The 20844-nt window shown below is 40.8% G+C and overlaps 1 protein-coding gene across 1 annotated transcript in view; it reads left to right on the forward strand.

The window, feature by feature from the left end:
* adgb (androglobin) overlaps positions 1–20844 on the forward strand; it is a 344259-nt gene that overhangs the window by 151704 nt on the left and 171711 nt on the right. Inside the window, exons 8-12 of the mRNA XM_060831153.1 lie at positions 3497–3569; positions 9227–9408; positions 13681–13809; positions 14352–14446; positions 15694–15868. Coding sequence (XP_060687136.1) covers positions 3497–3569; positions 9227–9408; positions 13681–13809; positions 14352–14446; positions 15694–15868 — 654 coding nt within the window. The remainder of the gene's footprint in view (positions 1–3496; positions 3570–9226; positions 9409–13680; positions 13810–14351; positions 14447–15693; positions 15869–20844) is intronic.

Raw genomic sequence — 20844 nt, forward strand, 5'->3', positions numbered from 1 at the left:
ACTAAGAGATCACCTGATAGAGATTTCTAGAATTTTGAACATCTTGAGAACAAACTTTAATAACATTCTGGCCAGATAGCATCAGCAAAACTAAACACAATGCTCCTGACAGACTTTCCAAACCCAGCAGGCTGCTAAATTCCATGGTCAGTCCATCATAGTTGTCTCAGAATAAAACGACACGGTTATCTGCTGCTTCTTGACAAGGACACGAAATAGATTCACTAGCTAAAGCAACCTTAAGCAGCTCCTTCAGTTTGTTATTTGGAACAGACATCAAAATGTATTGTTTCAAGTTTAGGATCTTATGCTGTATATTATGTAAAATATATTACATCCTGGTTATTCATGTAAGTGGTCCAAATATTCTAGATTCAGCCATGCACTCATTCTGCCCAATGTCTCTCTATGGAATAGTATACTCTGGGGTGTCACAATTCAAGCTAAATTGTTAAGAAATTTCTGAGAAAAAGATTTAACTTTAATAAAAACTGAGCAAGTAAATCCCACTCCAGGGCAACGGCACCTTGATCTGACACACTGAACAGAGCCAGAATTGGAAAAGGGTATTGAACACTGTTGCATCCAATTAGTTACAAAACAATTCATCAACTTTGCAAACTAATAATTTTGCTTAGACCTTACTTTGTTTTCAGACATCTTGAATTCCATATAGAGCTTGAGGCAAGTGGGAAAACATTTATTGTATTAAGATGTAAATAAATCACAGCTTTAGTACAGTGATGATATTCTTGCATCTAAGTCAGAAGTTGGGTTCAAGTTGCATTGAAGAGTCTTGAGCACAGAATAAAGGCTAACAATGTAGTGTAGTCCCTGGGGAGTACTGCTCTTCTGCAGCTGCTGTCTTTTGACTGAGACATTAAACCAAGACCCTGACTGATCTCTCAGATGGATATAAATCGTCACATGATTAAAAACCTATTCCAACTTCTGTGACTAACATGCCTTTTAAAAAATGTTGTGAAAACTGTTCTAATCACTAAATTTAGTGGTGATTTACTTGGCAGCCCTCGCAATAATACAAGATATTGAATGTGCTACATTTCCACACATTGGTGAGTCATTGTGTTTGTCAAAGTAGAATAACTTATACTTACCTTCTTTGTTCTCCCTGTGACCGTGGTGAAAAAGTCACCTTGTTTTTTCTATTTACAAAACTAAACAACTGTCATTGTCTCTGGTTGGGAGAAAAAACTCGATGTTCATAATTAAGAAGCAGGGTCTACTCTCCACTCCTCCACCTCTGGTCTCACGTAACATCCCTCCCTTTGTCACAATTATGTGGAAGCTCAGCTTTGAGCTTCTGGGCTTCTTGTGAACGCCTGTCCAAGAACAGAGAACCACCACTTGATTAACACATTTCAACAGCACTTTTTATTCAAGACTGTCAGTATACGAATATACAAACAAGGCTTGGGAGAAAAGCCACCTTAGACCACGCCGGGTACTAAAGAGTGGATTCTCTCACCGTTGATAGGGAAAGTTGTTACATTTATACATAACTTCGTACGCAATACAGAGTCCCGTATCATTAAGCTATCGCACAGTGTATTAATCAAAGCATACTTTATTGGAAGCTTACACATCAGAAGTGCTCTAAATCTAACACACACACAGATACCAACAGCCATCTGGTTAAGCTCTTAACATAGCCCTCATTATTCTTACTCTGCTTTTCAAGGTAACATTCAGATATCAAAAATTGCTCTAAACTACACATGTATTCATTAGTACAGCTCTAAAACAATGAGGCTCCAGTATTCCTCTGATGGTTGCCCTTTTATCTTGTGCTATGTACTATCTCATCCTTGGACCTGTGGGGAGGATTGTTTACCGCTAGGCTGGCTTCTTACAAATTGCTATGTTAGCAATTAGTTTCGCTTAGCCTGTCGCTTAGGATGCCGGGAAATACAGCCAATATGCCGGGGCCATTTTAGTTAACATTTCTGAGCTCCATTTTCTATATGGTCACTATATCTATTTCCAACTTATCAATTATGCTTTCAGCCGCCTGGGCTCTACACACTGAAAGTTCTTCTGTATACTTTGCATGCTGCACATGTCCATCTCTCTTGAAAACCTATTACTTGCACCAATCCTTAGAAATTATTTTCCTTGGCATGTTGTTCAATGTTGACTCTACCCCTGTGAAATCCCTTGAGATATTGGTCTATGTCAAAGAAGCTCCATTAAAGCAAATTGCATTTGAGGAAACAGCATTAAAACCTAGCTAATTACCATTTTTAGATAGTCGCTTGACCACACTTCAAATCAAAACACTTTTTTTTTCACTTCCTAAAAATATACATAATTGCATTAATGAAAGTGTAAATAACAGAATATAGGCAGTAGGGGCTCACCTCCAAAGAACACAAGACAAAAATAATCACATCACAAGTTAAAAAAAGGAACAAGAAAGTTGAAAACTATTAAAAATAACATAAGATGAAAAGAAAACAACTTACATTTATAGAGTCACACAGCATGAAAACAGACCCTTCGGCCTGAATTGTCTGCCCCAACTAGACATCCTAATCTGACCTAGTCCTATTTGCCAGCATTTGGCCCATATCCCTCCAAACCCTTCCTATTCATATATCCATCCAAATACCTTTTAAGTGTTGTAATTGTACCCACCTCTATCATTTCCTCTGGTAGCTTGTTCCAATTACTGCCATCCTCTGTGAGAAAAAGTTATCCCTCACATCCTTTTTAAATCTTTCCCCTCTCACCTTAAACCTATGACCTCTAGTTTTGGACTCACCCACCCTAGGAAAAAGACCTTGGCTATTCATCCTATGATTTTATAAACCTCTATAAAGTCACCCTTCAGCTTCTGACACTCCAGTAAAAAAAAGGGCTCAGTCCATTCAGCCTCTCCCTATAGCTCAAACCCTCCAGTCCTGTTGCGCCTTTCACAATCCCAGCATGTCCCAAAATGCTTCATAGCCATCAAATTACTTTTGAAGTGTGGCCACGAGTGCAATGTAGGACATGCAAGGGACACATTTCACATTGTAAGATCACAAAAAAAAGCTTTGTGACAATGACTGGTGAATCTTTCAGTGGCATTGTTTTAGGGAAAAATGGGGAGAACTACCCTGCTTTTGCATCCACCTAAGAAAACAAATGGGGCCTCAGCTGAACATCCAAAGTTTAGTACTTCCAATAGCCCCCTTGTCCTGTTCTAGACGCCATTCTTGAGTGGATTCACATATTTTACTAAGAGGTGAGAGTGCTACCAACTGAACCACAACTGAAATGCAGTAACATAATTAATATTTGTCATCATTATTGCTAGATTTGACTACCAAGACTGAGGCAGTACTTCCAGCAATGAGATTGCTAAATAGCATAGGTCTCTGTGAATTCACCTGAGTTATTTGGCATTTGTTGCTGAACATCAAGCTTACTGATGCCAAGTTCTGGTAACACTAAGGTCTGTAATTGTGTATTAACAGCATGAGTAATACAGGAAAAAAAGAACTGGGGGAGTTCACAGTTTTGCACGCTCTGACAGGCTGGCATCCCGAGATCATCCCACTCCGGTAAGCAATTGTGAGAAAATTAATTTGCCTGTCCCAGGTTAAATCAATTAGTTACTGTATTTATTAACTTGCATATTGGAAATAATGTTAGATTTTAAATGGACTTGTGTAAACTATTATGTGACAATATAACTGTTATACCACTACAACCTAGAATTTGTGATTGAATACTCCCAAAGCCCACATCAAATGGCAAATGTGATCAAGAGAGATCTCATGGAATTCTCAGCAACTCCCTCAAGTGTTAATAAGATGGTCATCAAATTTTAAAAGCTTCACAAGGAATCACAGTTCTTCACCCTTGCCAATATGGCCTTGAATCTCCCTCTCAAAAGTTTTTCCATCATGGACTACCTCAATGACTGCTCCAATTTTGGCCGCCCTCCTTTCCTGAGTCTACATTCTCTTGCATTCCAGAAACTGCTGTCTAGCACTCAATCTGGAATTAAGAGACCAATGATGACCATGAATATATTATCAATTGTCAGGAAAATCCCATCTGGTTCACTAATGCCCTTTAGGGAAAGAAACTGCCATCCTTGCTTAGTCTGGCCCACATGTGATTCCAAACCCACAGCAAATGTGGTTAATTCTTTAACTGTCCTCTGGGTAATTAGGATGGGTAATAAATGCTGGCCTTGCTAGCAATGCCCATGGCCTGTGAATGAATACTAAAAAAAAACTCAGCATAACTCAGCTGTTCACCAAGAGCTAGCCTCACCGAGCCAGTCCTGCCTATTGACTTTCCCTGAGCTCCAATTTTGCTCAGTTACTGGATTGTTGGGACTTCATTGATAATATATTCTTTTATTTTCCTGATGATGATTGATGCCAGGCAAGGTGGCCTGAAGTAACCTTTTTTGTCCCTCCCTCCTCGTTTGAAAAGCAGTGTTACATTTACCAACTTCCATTTGCTGGCACTATTTTAGAATGTCAAGATTTAGAAAAATCAACATCAGTGTATTGACTGTCTCTGCAGCTACCTCTTTTTGCCCCCCAGGATGAAGACTGTAAGGTTCTGGGAATGTGTTGATTTTTAGCCCATTCCTTAAATTTCTGTAGCATCAGCAGGGAAAACTTATCAATTAGTTTATGTTCCTTGCTATTTTTAGACCTTTGGTCACCTTCTATTTCTGCTATGTTATTTGTGAGACTTCTGTTGTGAAGGCAGACACGAGATTCTCACACAATCAAATAAGTGTTAAAGTGCAGAAAGTGGCTATTCAACCCATTGTGCCTGCGCCAGCTCATTAAATGAGTATCAGTACCTAGTGCCAATGCTTTTAATCCATACCCTTGCACACTCCTTATTTTTTCCATAAAATCATCTGATGCCTTTTGCATACTTTAATTGAAGCTGCCTCCATCACATTTCCAGACAATGGATGTAGGTTTGCTCACTGAACTGGAAGGTTCATTTCCAGACTTTTCGTAACCCTACTAGGTAATATCTTCAGTGGGCCTCTGGGTGAAGCACTGTTGATAATTCCTGCTTTCTATTGAAATGTTTGGGTTTCATTGGGTTGGTGATGTCATTTGCTGTGGTGACATCATTCTTGTGATGATATCATTTCCTGTTCTTTTCCTCGGGGGTGGTAGACAGGGTCTAACTCGATGTGCTTGTTGATAGAATTGCAGTTGGAATACCATGCTTCTAGGAATTCTCGTGCATGTCTCTGTTTGGCTAGTCCTAGGATGGATGTGTTGTCCCAGTCGAAGTGTTGTCCTTCCTTATCTGTATGTAAGGATACTAGTGAGAGAGGGTCATGTCATGAACATCAACTAGCCACAAAACGACATGACCCTAGGACGAGCCAAACAGAGACACGCACAACAATTCCTAGAAACATGGCATTCCAACTGGAACTCTATCAACAAACATATCGGGTTAGACCCCCATTTACCACCTCCTGAGCAAAAGAACTGGAAATGATATCACCACAGGAAATGATGTCACCATAGCAAATGACATCAACGCAAAGAAACCCAAACATATAAATAGAAAGCAGGAATTATCAACAGTGCTTCGCCCGGAGACCCACTGAAGATATTCTGGATTAGTTGTGCTGGAAGAGCACAGCAGTTCAGGCAGCATCCAAAGTGCAGCGAAATCGATGTTTCGGGCAAAAGCCCTTCATCAGGAATAAAGGCAGTGAGCCTGAAGCGTGGAGAGATAAGGTAGAGGAGGATAGAGGTGGGGAGAAAGTAGCATAGAGTACAATGGGTGAGTGGGGGAGGGGATGAAGGTGATAGGTCAGGGAGGAGAGGGTGGAGTGGATAGGTGAAAAAGGAGCTAGGCAGGTAGGACAAGTCCGGACAAGTCATGGGGACAGTGCTGAGCTGGAAGTTTGGAACTAGGGAGAGGTGGGGGAAGGGGAAATGAGGAAACTGTTGAAGTCCACATTGATGCCCTGGGGTTGAAGTGTTCCGAGGCAGAAGATGAGGCGTTCTTCCTCTGGGCGTCTGGTGGTGAGGGAGTGGCGATGAAGGAGGCCCAGGACCTCCATCTACTTGGCAGAGTGGGAGGGGGAGTTGAAATGTTGGGCCACGGGGCGGTGTGGTTGATTGGTGCGGGTGTCCCGGAGATGTTCCCTAAAGCGCTCTGCTAGGAGGCGCCCTGTCTCCCCAATGTAGAGGAGACCGCATCGGGAGCAACGGATACAATAAATGATATTAGTGGATGTGCAGGTAAAACTTTGTTGGGATGTGGAAGGCTCCTTTAGGACCTTGGGTAGAGGTGAGGGAGGAGGTGTGGGCACAGGTTTTACAATTCCTGCAGTGGCAGGGGAAAGTGCCAGGATGGGAGGGTGGGTTGTCGGGGGGGCGTGGACCTGACCAGGTAGCCATGGAGGGAACGGTCTTTGCGGAAGGCGGAAAGGGGTGGGGAGGGAAATATATCCCTGGTGGTGGGGTCTTTTTGGAGGTGGCAGAAATGTCGGCAGATGATTTGGTTTATGCGAAGGTTTGTACGGTGGAAGGTGAGCACCAGGGGCGTTCTGTCCTTGTTACGGTTGGAGGGGTGGGGTCTGAGGGCGGAGGTGCGGGATGTGGATGAGATGCATAAACCACGTAGGAAGGGAAATTGCGGTCTCTAAAGAAGGAGGCCATCTGGTGTGTTCTGTGGTGGAACTGGTCCTCCTAGGAGCAGATACGGCAGAGGCGGAGGAATTGGGAATACGGGATGGCAATTTTGCAAGAGGTAGGGTGGGAAGAGGTGTAATCCAGGTAGCTGTGGGAGTCGGTGGGTTTGTAAAAAATGTCAGTGTCAAGTCGGTCGTCATTAATGGAGATGGAGAGGTCCAGGAAGGGGAGGGAGGTGTCAGAGATGGTCAAGGTAAATTTAAGGTCAGGGTGGAATGTGTTGGTGAAGTTGATGAATTGCTCAACCTCCTCGCGGGAGCACGAGGTGGCGCTAAGGGCAGTCATCAGTGTAGCGGAGGAAGAGTTGGGGAGTGGTGCCGGTGTAATTACGGAAGATCAACTGTTCTACGTAGCCAACAGTCTGCTCAAGGGTTTGAAACCCTTTATCAAATCTCTTCTTAGTCGTTTTGTCTCAAAGGAGAATAGTCCCAAGTTCTTCAATCTGTATTCATAACTGAGGTTTCTCATCCCTGGAACCATTCTTATAAACCACATCTGCACTTCCTCCAATGTATTCATATCCTTCCTATAATGTGGCACCCAGAACTGTTCACAATAGCTGAGTTTTCTAAACATGACTAGTAAGCCATGGATAGATCTCTGTTGCTATTTTTTTCATGGAACCTATTTGTATTGAAAATTTTGAACCATTATCTTTAAATGTTTCCCACTGTTTAATTAATGCCAAATATTTTAATCTATTTACACAAACAATCTTAGACAGCTTCCCTCCTTCATAATCACGCTTTGGCTTTACTTAAGTTTGGGATTCTTGTTTTGGACTTGAGAATGTTGCTCTCAAACTTGACAAGGAAGTCTGTTGTATAATGTTTACGCTTATTGAGCTGATATTTTACTGTGAGATTACTAATTAAATATGCCTCATTATCCAATACTCTATGTAAAATAGCTATGAGCTAGTTGGCTGAACACATTCAGTTCCAGCAATGTTGTGAACATAGTCTACAAGCACAAGTTCCAGACTACCTTTGTCAATTTGATTTTGTTCGTTGATGTGAAAGCTGAAGTCTCCCATGTTCATTACATTGTCTTTATTAAAATCTCCAATATTGTTTTGCTTGGTATTCTGCCTAACAGAAAACTTCTATTAGAAGCATTATGGAAATATAGAAAATAGGGGCAGAAGTAGGATATTTAGTCCTGGTCTTCCAGTCAGTGTGGTTATGACTGATCATTCAATTCAGCGTAATGTTTTTGCTTTCTTTCCATACCCTTTGATTCATTTAGTCCTAAGAACTATATCTAACTCCTTCTTGTAAACACTAAATGTTTTGGCCTCAACCACTTCCCTCAGACTCCTGGTTGAAGAAATGTCTCCTTCTTTCAGTCCTAAATGGTCTACCCTGGAACCGTAAGTTATGACCTTGGTTCTGGATTCCCAAACATCAGAAACACCTTTCCTGTGTTTACCTGTCTAGTCCTGTTAGAACTTTATAGGTTTCTATGAGATCATTCTCATTCTTCTAAACTCCAGTAAATATAATCCTAACCGATTACAGTCTCTCTTTATATGTCAGTCCTGCCAGCCCAAGAACCAGTCTAGGGATCAGCACTCTCTCTGTTGCCAGAACATCCTTCCTCAGATAAATTAAGACCAAAATTACACACAATACTCCAGGTTTAGTCTCATCAAGGCCCTATGCAATTGCAAGACATTTCTGATCTTGCATTCAAATTCTCTCACTAGGAAAGCCAACGTACCATTTCCCATCTTCATTGCCTAATGCACCTGCAAGCGTACATTCAGCAACTCGTGTACAAGGATACCCATCCTCCCTTTCCCAATCCATCACTATTCAAATAGTAGTCTACCTTTCTGATTTTATTACCAAAGTAAAAAATCTCACTGTCATTCACATTACGCTTCATCTGCCATACATTTGCCCACTCAGTCAACATTTCCAAATCACACTGAAGTATCTCTGCAATCCACACTCAGTTCACCCTCCCATCTAACTATGTGTCATTTGCAAACTTGGAAATATTATATTTAGTTCCCTTCTCTAAATTATTAATACTATCAACTAATCCCATCAAACATTTTAAACCCTTCTTTTTCCCAATCTTTACACAAACTGATTCTATTTCCTGAGCTTCTGAGCCAAGATCCATACTTACCATTTTTTTAATGTTACCTTTTATTATCAGGACCATTCCTCCTTTTCCACCTTTTTGAAATGTTAGGGAAGCTGGAATATCTATTTCTAAACTTCAGTCAACATGGAATCATGTCTCTTTAATGGCAATCAGTTCAACTCATTTATGTATGTTTGTCTGCAAGTTCATCTATTTTGTTATACCTGTTTGGCACATTCAAATAAAATTCTTTAATTTTATTTTTATTACCACAATTCTTTACAAGGACTTATTTGCTTATGCTTGACAACATTTTATACCTTTATACTTTAACAGCTGCACATATCTGCCTGTACAGAGTGGTGCTTCTTGATATGTTCCCAAACAGTACAATTTACCTTTGACAATTTTTTTTCCAGATCTGAGCAGTCTGAGAGAATCTGGTCCTTTCTGAAGACACTTCTCCCAGAGTTCACTTTTGCAAACGAGGAACCTGTTGTGGCCAAAGTGCCTTCAACAGAATCAATACAAAAAAACGAGAAGGAAAATGAAGATATTGTGGAAGTTGTCAGCAGCAAACCAGTTGAAAAAGTAAACAAAGGTAAAGTCATTGTATTTCTTTTCAAGCTTATAAGTTGCCACTTGAATTTGTCTGCTGATGCTTTGTAACATTGCCTGTCTCCGAATCTGCTTCATCTTCTCTTTCGAGATCCTTATTCATGATTTTGTTATCTCAAGTTGCAACTATTGAAATTCTCTCCTGGTTGACCTGTCGCATATTCTGTAAACTTGAACCTATCTAAAACTCTGCAGCTTATATCAAGCATACTTGCATCAAGCAGCAATTACTTGTCACTTCTGTGCTCGCTGACAGAGATCAGTTCCTAGTACAGCAGCATCTTGTTCTCATGTTCAAATCCCCACAATAGGCTGAATTGTATACTGTTTCACCAGCAGGTTTGATGGCAAAGGATCTTCCAAAAAAATGCAGCCTTTTCTTGCCTGCCACTATCTGAAATTTCATGAAAGACAATGGAACATTGGATGGCTCACCACTGTTGGTCCTATAGTTGCCCTTCACAGAAGACCTCATGCTACCCACTTCACTATTTTATCTACAGCAAGTCATTGGCCCAACTATTTTAAGCTGTTATCGGGCAAAGGGGAATGAATAACTCCCTTATGGGCCATGAGAAGCACATTATGTTCCCAATATCCTATTTGTTCTTTACCATCCTGATAGAACTCTCAAATCCATGCCCCCTCTCTCTCTTAGACACCTCCTTCACACTCTTTCTCAGAGTTCTACCAGTCTGACCCTACCTATATGCCAGGCTTACTTCTCATTGCTCTCAGTCTGAGGTCCAAAGAGTCCTCTTCTTCATGTACCACATATGGTCATGGCAGTGGCTAAGAATCAAACCTGTTGCTGTTGGGACTACAGAGCTGCCAGCCATCTGATTGGCCAGCAGCTCTTTAAATCAGGACTCCCCGCCAAGATTCAAATGGAATTCTTACTTTGAAGAGATTAATGCTATTCCTAGTGATAAATTGCAAATGTGTGACCATCAGGATAGCAGGTGAGCTGTCTACTCCCTGATTTTTTCAGACAAGGGGAATAGTGGAATGGAGATCACAGTGCCCCATGAAATTCAGCCTTATCTATCTTTCTAACCTCGAGCAGCCTTAGATATCCCAGCTTCCATCTCCTATCAAGATCTCTGTATTCCTCCAATTCTAGTTTCTTCTGCATCCCCGGTTTTTATTGTTTCACATTGGATACCAGTCTTTCATACTGTATGTGGGTTGTTGTTAAACATTGTCACATTACATTTCTGTGTAGTATCTTGGAATGATTTTGTTACATTGAAGCCACTCTATAAATGCAGAAGATTGTTGATGCTTGTATATTCATAGTTTTATTATTTGTACTTGTAGTGCTGTGACACACACACAAACACATGCTCACATTCACAATGTTCAAATGCAGTTGTACCCTTTTTATTCCTTAGCTCCAGTAAAATTGAACCCTCTGAGATATCCTCTTTCTCCAGCACTACAATGTTCTTTTTTTAATCAATACCAGCATGAGATCAAATATGTTCTCCTTAACATTCTTGACCTTATCCTCACTAGTCTGTCTGTGACAGTATCGGCAGGAGAAACGACTGCATACTTCTTGTAGACTCAAAGTCCTGTCTTCACATTGAGAATATCTTCCATCGTGTTGTGTAATGCTAGCACTCTGTTAAATGACTTCAAACAAATCTAGCAACTCAAGATTGGGCACCTATAAGATTCTGTGGGCCATCAGCAGTAGCAGAATAGTACTCAAAAAACAATCTGCAGGGAGATCCAAGATGGCGGCGACTCAGCAAGTCTGAGTTTACAGTGCTCTTCCCAAAACCTGGGTAAAGTGAGTTACTCACCCCCACCACACTTACCAAACCACCCAAAAAAATTTTCTAACCTTAATTAGCTGCTTACTATTATATTTAAGCAGTTTAATATTAAGTGGATAATGAGTAAACCAAAGGGATCCCGCAGCTCTCAGAAAACAAAGACCCCTCCCCCACCCTCCTCTCCTCCTCCGGCTGCAGCTGATGTAAAAACAGGCCTTGAAGAGATGATTGCCAGGCTGGAAACGACACTCGTCAATTTCATTGCAGAATCCAGACAGAGATGGAACTCATTCGAAGAAAAGTTACAAAAGTACAGCCAGGCTCTCGAGGAATTACAGGGCCGAGTGAAGGGGGCGGAGCTAAAGGCCACGACCTCCGAGGCTGCAGCACAAACAGCTGCAGAACAGGTGTGAGCTCTGGAGCAGAGAGTCCGGGCCTTTGAAATCTACATGGATGACCTGGATAATAGAAATCGGAGAAAGAATATCCGTCTTCTGGGCCTCCCTGAACAAGAAGAGAAGGGACAGTTAGTAGTATTTCTGGAGCGATGGCTGCCCCAGCTTTTAAACCTGGGGGCTGAAACTGATCGGGTAAGGGTGGAGTGGGCCTACCGGGTCGCAGTACGCGGATCTAGCCCAAACCAGCGCCCACGCCCGGTCCTGTTCCGGCTGCAGAGTTATAGGGAGAGGCAGATACTCCTGGATGCCTCCAGAAAGCTTGGAAAGGATCCTAAAGCCATGATCCATGAAGGATCCAAGATTATGTTATTTCAGGACTTCTCCCCAGCTCTGGCACGAAGAAGGAAGGCGTTTGATGAGGTGAAGAAATGTCTAAGGAACTTAAATATTCAATACACCTTACGCTACCCAGCGACGTTATGCTTTAACCATGAAGGATCTGAGTATAATTTTAGATCACCAGAAGAGGCTAAGGAACTTTTAGACTCGTTTAAATAAATCGTAAGAGACAATTTATGTTGGCTTTCCTCTTCCACATTCCGTGGGGAGAAGTGGATACTTTACTCTACTTTACTTTTGCTTCTGGGAGCAGGGTTGTTTTCCCTTGCTATTTTATGTTATTATACTTAACTGTAATTTGTTGGAGTTGTAATTTTATAGTTATGTGTGTTTGTACGTAGCATTGATGCTATCAGATATACTCAGGTATGGGTGGGGGTGGGGCGCTCACTGTTAACTCTAGCTCGGTATTATATCTAAATCCTATTAAGGAGCGCCCGGGTCAAGGGTGGGACACTGTTTGGGAGAGGATATGGTGGACCTTTAGAAAGGAAGTAAGGCCCCCTGAGAACAAGGGGGAGGATCTCCATTCAAACATGTTTTATTTTTTTTTGTTTTTATTGTTTGGAAATAGTTTCCTTTTTATTATACTGTTATGAGTGTATTAGAGAACATTTTCTCTTGTTTGAAGGATGTAAGTGACTCAACTATACACTCTGGATAATTGTGGATTAGATTAGTAGTTAACTGAGTTTCATTGTTTTTCTTTCTTCTTTAGTATCATTCCTTTGAATTTTGATGATTATATATTTAAGATCTATTTTTATATTAATGTTTGTGCTTGAAAGTTCTGTTTATTTTTGTAAATCTGTCAAAATATTAAATTTCTAATAAAAATATCTTTAAAAAAAAAGAATTGTGCAACACCAGATTATAGTCCGGCGGGTTTGTTTGGAGGCACTAGCTTTCAGAAAGCTAGTGAAAACTGGCTCTGGGGGCTGGTGCTTCCAAATAGACCTGTTGGAGCGCTGAATGCTAGTGAAAACTATCTCTGAAAGCTAGTGTTTTGAAATAAACTGGTTGAACTATAAAAAAAAACAATCTGCAAGAAAAAAATAGATGTGATGAGTTTGAAAGGCTTGTTCATGCATATCTTATAAGTTTATAAGGATTGGAGTACAATGTTGTATCCCAGAGTGCTATATGTACAAAGTACTTTAGCTTTACTATTTTCATGAGGTTATTGAACTTCTTGCTGCACTGCAAAGGAGTCCTGGAACTCGAAGTGGCTATCATGATCACAACCAACTCCCTCCGCACCCATACTACTACATTCTTGGAGGTTCTCTATTTCCCTTTTGACCCAACCAACTTATCCTAATTGTTCTCGATCTCTGTCAAGAGGGTATGCAGGTTGGTTCCATGAAGTTTGTTGCTAGGTTCTTCAATCTGGCTCCAGTCCTTCTCTTTCAAGTTGGCCTCCTTCCTCTAGTGCTGCTATCATCCTCATCTATGTAGCAAAGGTTTTATATTCAGCTCCTGCACCAGAACTATACCACCTTTGTTTGTCTTTCTTCTAGCCCCATGACTAAGTCCATTCAGGGCATGTTTTCAGTGTTTCTGCAGTCTCATCATGTATCTGTGTGCACTGTCTTGATTTACAATAAAATGGACAGTTTGGTGAACAGGAATAAAGTATGTATGCACTTTCAGTAACTTGCTAATTTTTTTTAGAGAAAGCAGAATCAAAAGATGTTGGGAAGAAAAAGAATAAGGAAGCTGAATTCAATAAAGATAAAAGCAGAATACTGATTCAACGACCACAGTCTGCCTCTCAAAGTGTTTCACAAATTCTTACAGAGAGTAAGTTATAGACCTGGTTACTGAGCGACGGGTGAGCTCTTGCAGTTTTTGCTCTTGATCTGTCAGCTCTGCATTTCCTTGTTGGTATTACTGAGAGTCACTTTATCAACAACTTTTAATGTAGCAACGCTATCTCCTCCCGTATTAACAGCAGTAGGTGAGAAATTCAACAAAATAACTGATTAATAAAAATACTTCACTGCAGGCATTAATTTTGATTTTTTGTTAGAGTGAAAATAGTACCAATAGATAATAATCTAGGTACAGTTGACTTTTTGTTAGTCATTGTATACTTTTATTTCACATAAGTCTATTTGAATTCAATGCTATCTGTTTCTTTAAAAAGTTTGTTTGATCGGGCAATGTTTTTGTGTTAATAAAGCAAAGAACTGTAGATGCCAGACAGCTGAAATTTAAAAAAAAACAGAAATTGCTGGAGAAACTCAGAAACCAATTCTGAAGAATGGTCACTGGACTTGAAAAGTTAACTCTGTTTTCAGCAATTCATGTTTTTGAATGTCTTTATGTCCTCTGTGCTGCAGGTCTTCCTCCACCAGTGATGCCACGAATGATGATCTATGCTACCTACTTCCCACTACAGCTGTCGGAAAGGAAGATTTCTTTACTTGGGCAAATGGTAATATAAGTTGCGCGTGCTGTTTTACAAGACCTTTATGTGACTTCTATTCCTGATTGCTGTTTTGGTAATAAAACTACAGTTCAAGTGATTTAAAAGAAGGAACTTGCAGTCAGTTAACTTTCTTGACCTCATAACATACCAAAGTCCTTTACAGCCAATTTAATATTTTTGAAGTGTCTTCGCTGTTGTAATGTAGCTAATGTGACAGCCAATTTGGACACCAGAAGCTATCATTATCAGCAATGTAAGCAGCCTCTGCTAAGTGCAAAAGACTTGTGAACCTTGTTTTTGTTGCAGTCATTTATTTTTTCTGCTGCTGAATTAATGCCTCGTTATCCATCTGATTGCATGCTTGATATCTTTTGGTCCAAAAGAAGACTCTTAAACATCACAAAAAAAAGGTGTGTTTCTGGCCTGATATTGATAGGATAAATGTATTGAAGGGTAATTCATTAAATAAACTGTGAGAAATATTTAATGAAATAACTGAATATTTAATTCCAAAATACATGTTGTAATGGGTGGCTCAGTAGCTCAGTGTTTAGCACTGCTGCCTTACAGCACCAGAGCCCCAGGTTCAATTCCAGCCTTGGACAGCTGTCTGCGTGGAGGTTACACGTTACCCCTGTGGCTGCACAGGTTTCTGACCAGTGCTCTGGTTTCATCCCATAATCCAAAGATGTGCAGATAAAGTGGATTGGCCATGCTAAATTGCCCCATAGTATCCAGGATAGTGCAGGTTGGTTAAATGCAGGGTTACGAGGATAGGATGGGGACCTGGGTCTGGGCACGATGCTTTTTGGAGAGTTTATGTGGACTCAATGAGCCAAATGGCCTCTTTTTGCGCTGTAGGGATTCTGTGACTCTCTGGTAATATTACAAACAATAAAACTAAAACTTAAGGATTGGGTGAGTTTTGGACATCAACAAATAATTAATTATAAAATCGACATGTAAAATATAGGAATAATCTAACATGCAATATGAAAACAAATTAAAAGAGATTTTATGAATATATTATAAGGAAAATAACTAAGTTAAACCATTGGTTCCTTAGAGATAGTGACATGAGAAGTTATTATTGGGAATGAGGAAGTGGCAGAAAATTTGTGTCCACTCCTATTTGCTTGTTTATTGAGAAAATCATAAACATGAAATGTCAAAGTCTGTAATATACACAACCATATCCATTTCATGTTTTGTCTTGTTTCAGTGACTTTATGTGGTTCTTCTGCAAATTTCAGGCTGATTCCTCAGAGAAGTTGCGACACTATGGACTTTCCCATGCGCATAGCCACCCAGTAATGGTTACTAGGACTAGGTCGTGTTCCCTCATAAACCCTCCAGAAACAACACCAGTTCCACGATGGAAGCTCATCCGACCACGAAATCGTGCTCTTCCAATAGCTGATCCAAAAGGTATTTTTATTTTAAGTTTGACAATTGTTATGATCCCCAAGAGGATCCTAAAACCAAAACAACTAAATTTAGTGAATGATCCCCAAGTAAAGAAATCACTACCAAGGTTTTAAGTTTTGTAAGTTTTGAACCTGAAAAGTGCTAGTCAATCTCAAATTGCACTAGAAAGGCAAGATATCTCAAATATTTGAACTGTTGATTGAGCAAGCCATTTCATGCTGCTTTTATGCAGTGGCTATGCAATGGAATCACAAAAAGCCAGTGCCCAAGTTTAGCAGGGAATAGGGAAGGCAAGTAAAATATTGGCCTTTATTTCAAAGGGAATGGGGTATAAAAAGTAGAGAGATTTTACTAAAATTCTGCCTTATACAAGCAGAGCACTGCTGTCAATCCAATTCATTGTTCTGCCTATAACACAAGTGAACTATGTTGCATCTGAATTCCAGCGCCAGTGTGATGCCAGCATGCTGTCTCTAGGTTCCAGCAATTGGCTGATGAACTCAAAAAGCATGTTACTTATGTAGTGTGCTATAAACAGAGGAGCACAGTGGTAGTACCCTTATATCTAAGTCAGGAGGCCTGGACTCGAGTCCCACAAGCTCCAGAAATGTGTAATAATCTCTCTGACCAGGTCGATTAGAAAATATCTACAGGCTGTACTCAATTAGTCCCATTTGCAAAACCCAAAACAAAATGTCTGCTTTTAGATGTAATCCCATGACTGTGCAGCACTTGCTGAACAACCTGATTATGCTCATACAAGCAACTAATTTAATAGCATCACTTGAGCTCACAATATGGCTCACTGGAAGTATCAGACATTCATGTACAGGGACCCATTTTTCTGAAAACAAAAGACTGTTAAAGCCTTGGCTTGGAGAAGCAATAGTACCCTATCACCGTCATTATGGCAACGCCTTGGCCAATCAATCAATCAACTTAACAACCAGTCAGCAGCCTTTTATCCTGAAGTATACAGAAGAACCTCGACTGTCCGAAGGACATAGGTGAGCAGTATTTCGTCTGATTGTTCGAATTCCAGATAATGGAATGCCAGATGACATAGTTTAGCCAAGCATCAGGACCTTATGATCTTGCCAGATAATTCAAAATTCGGATAATCGAATGCCAGATAATTAAGGTTCCTCTGTAAATTGCTGTGTTCATTTAAAATTTGGCCTACATTTAAATTTGTACTTAGATTACACCTCTTCCCACCCTGCCCTCTGTAAAAACGCCATCCCATATTCCCAATTCCTTTGCCTTCGCCGCATCTGCTCCCAGGAGGACCAATTCCAATACTGAACAACCCAGATGGCCTCCTTCTTCAAAGACCGCAATTTCCCCTCAGACATGGTTGATGATGCTCTCCACCGCATCTCCTCCACTTCCTGCTCCTCCGCCCTTGAACCCCGCCCCTCCAATCGCCAACAGGACAGAACCCCACTAGTCCTCACCTACCACCCCACCAACCTCTAGATACATTGGATCATCCTTCATCATTTCTGCCACCTCCAAACGGACCCCACCACCAAGGATTTATTTCCCTCCTCATCCCTATCAGCGTTCCGGAAAGACCACTCCCTCCACGACTCCCTTGTCAGATCCACACCCCCCCACCAACCCAACCTCCACTCCCGGTACCTTCCCCTGCAACCGCAAAAATGCAAAACTCGCGCGCACACCTCCCCCCTTACTTCTCTCCAAAGCCCCAAGGGATCCTTCAATATCCATCAGAAATTCACCTGCACCTCCACACACATCATTTACTGCATCCGCTGCACCCGATGTGGCCTCATATACGTTGGGGAGACAGGCCGCCTACTTGCGGAACGTTTCAGAAAACACCTCTGGAACACCCGCACCAACCCAACCCAACTGCCCCATGGCTGAACACTTTAATTCCCCCTCCCACTCCCCCAAGGACATGCAGGTCCTTGGCCTGCCCCCATCGTCAAACCATGGCAACACGACACCTGGAGGAAGAGCGACTCATCTTCCACCTAGGAACCCTCCAACCACACGGGATGAATGCAGATTTCTCCAGCTTCATCATTTCCCCTCCCCCCACCTTTTCTCAGTCCCATCCCTCAGACTCAGCACCGCCTTCTTGACCTGCAATCTTCTTCCCGACCCTCCGCCCCACCCCCTCTCTGGCCTATCATCCTCACCTTAACCTCCTTCCACTTATCGTATCCCTAACGCCCCTCCCCCAAGTCCCTCCTCTGTACTTTTTATCTTAGCCTGCTTGGCACACCCTCCTCATTTCTAAAGAAGGGATTATGCCCGAAATGTCAATTCTCCTTTTCCTTTGATGCTGCCTGACCTGCTGTGCTTTTCCAGCAACACATTTTTAAGCTCTGATCCCCAGCATATGCAGTCCTCACTTTCTCCCATTTTTTTCATTTGCCCTGCAAGTGCAAAAATGTGAAACTTTAGCAATCTGTCTATTTTTTTCCAACTATGTTTAATTTCTTTACTCCCAACCGACTGTTCACACATTGCTCCTTGCTGACATTCAATTTGCAGAATTATTCCCTGAAGATTCTGAGCAAAAATGACTTTCTGCTGAGAGTTCTTCTCCCCATTTTCTGTCTCATCCTTCTTTCAGCACCTTGTCTGCTTCATGTGGGTTCTGCCCATCCTGTCAGTTATGTTGTATGCAAAGTGAATACCTCTGTTAATTTACCCATGTCTTAAAAGAAACTGATTTGTGCAGATTCCTTTAACTCTGCAACAAGTTGTTCAGTGTCTGCCACTACAGACGCTTGTAACATGAAAAAGTTGTGCAAAGCACAAATATAGCCACAGCTAATAGAAACCAATCAACATGACCTTCATAAGTCATCAATCTCCTTCAGAGGCCCTGGTGCAGTCCTTCATGCATTTGAATGTGTGTCAGCTGTACAATATTACCAAAAGGTGCCTGCTGGAGTACTGAGTTCCAGAGTAGCAATGCCAGCATTAAATAAGTGTTACATACGGACTGGTATCATGATCTTTATACCCAGCATACTTCTGTTGAATTTTAGCTGCCTGCCATCAACATGACAATTAGGAAAGCAAGGAGGAGCTACAAAATTAACATATTAACCAATATAACATTCAACAGTAAATTATACTACAGGTGCATGAATAGTAAAAGAAAAAGCAGATTATGCAGAGGGTCACTGAGGATACATAAGACAGACTTGCAAGCAATTTTGAATGGTTACTTTACCTCAATGTTAATCAGAAAGACAAAGTGAACATGGCATTCCATGAAGTGATCAAAGAAGTTAAGATTTTTTTCTTCTGTATTGCTTTTTGATATTTCGGTATTCCCACCCCTAGTTTCTCTAGTACAACTACATGATTAGCTTTGCCAGTTAAGTGTCAATTTCAGTTTGTTTTAAAATATGTTATCACAGACAAGATAAAAAAATATAATCACTAACAAAATTAATAAACTGTTTTAGGTTTTCATAACAATCAGGTGCTTTCATGATAACTTTTAATGTTTTTTTTAATCTCCAGAATTTAAAAGTAATACAAATGCAGAAATGCTGTAGTGGTATTTGAAATCACGAGTACAAACCCAGTAACATTTTTGCAATATAACCATACCAATACTCGTTCCTACATTATTCAAAACTACTGTTAAGATTTCTCTGTGGTTCTCCACTACTTTCTCCAGGATAATTTGGCTGTTGTGTAGCAGTTTATTATACAGTAGGAATGGGTTCTTTTCTCACTTTAATACATGGACAATGATGAGAGTGAACTGAAACTCCAATTCCGCTCCCAGACTCACCAACAGTGTGTTTTTGAAAAGATGGGTTTCTAAACCCCTGAGTGTGTGATCAATATTAACTACCAGCGATAGGATTTTGTTTGCTTAGAGAGGATTATTCATTCACATGTTCACCCCACTCACACAAACTCAAGAAACATGCTTTTAAAAGGGATGGTGCCCTTCTACAATTTAGAAACAAAGGAATAGTTATAATTCATGGGATTGATGCAGGCAAGGGGAAGAAGAGGTTACAGCTGGATGAATTCAATACCTAAAGTTGTATCTCAAAAGGTTTAAAGTAAAATGGAAAAATGGAGATGTGAGAGGCAATTTTTTTAAACAGAGTGTGGTGAGTGCCTGGAATGCACTGCCAGAGGAGGTGATAGAAGTAGATACCAGCTCAACATTTAAGAGGCATCTTGACAGATACATTACTAAGCAGGGAAAAGAGGGTTACAGACCACATGGAGGCAAAAGGTTTTTAGTTTAGAAAGGTATCATGTGTCAGCACAGGCTTGGTGGGCTGAAAGGCCTGTTCTATCATGTACTGTTCTTTGTTATCACAGGATTCCTCTGAAGAGGTCAATTTTTAGCAGGTCATAAAGTTAGTTGTGTGCATCTTCTTATGAGGAGGTCAGTTTTCTGAACTGATGGACTTGAAAATGGCCAAACTTGGAGATTTAACAAAGTGGCAGTCTTCAGTTTCATGGCATGGATGTTGTTGCCTTTGCTGCTGATGCTGTTTCCTGTTGTATTGTGTGTAGACTGACTGGTTATCCCTATGCTAAGAGTAATTAAGACTGGATGTTTGAAGTCATTTTTGATTGGGTGGCCAATACTTCAATTGTCTGCCAAGAATGATTTGAAGTTCAGGACATTGTTGCATAACAGGGTGAGGGATGGTGGCCATTCTCACTTCCTTATGCTTTAATTGGCTCCTTTACAGTTGCCTCTGTTACATTTTGAGTTCAGACACAGTGAGTCCTAGGAATCCATAGATTTTGAGTTCTGGATAAGAGCACAAATGCTTTTGTCTTGGTCTGTCCACTCAATGGAAGCACTGCACCCAAGATAGTTCAGCTAGTCATTCTGAGTTTCTGCATAAATTGTAAAAGAGACCTGATCTGCTGCAGCCATTTTGGCAGCTTTTTAAAATCCATAGAAAAAAGAAAAAGGCAGCTCCAAAAACAGTCTATTTTTA

This window comes from Hemiscyllium ocellatum, chromosome 10 (assembly GCF_020745735.1).
Source record: "Hemiscyllium ocellatum isolate sHemOce1 chromosome 10, sHemOce1.pat.X.cur, whole genome shotgun sequence".
NCBI lineage: Eukaryota > Metazoa > Chordata > Chondrichthyes > Orectolobiformes > Hemiscylliidae > Hemiscyllium > Hemiscyllium ocellatum.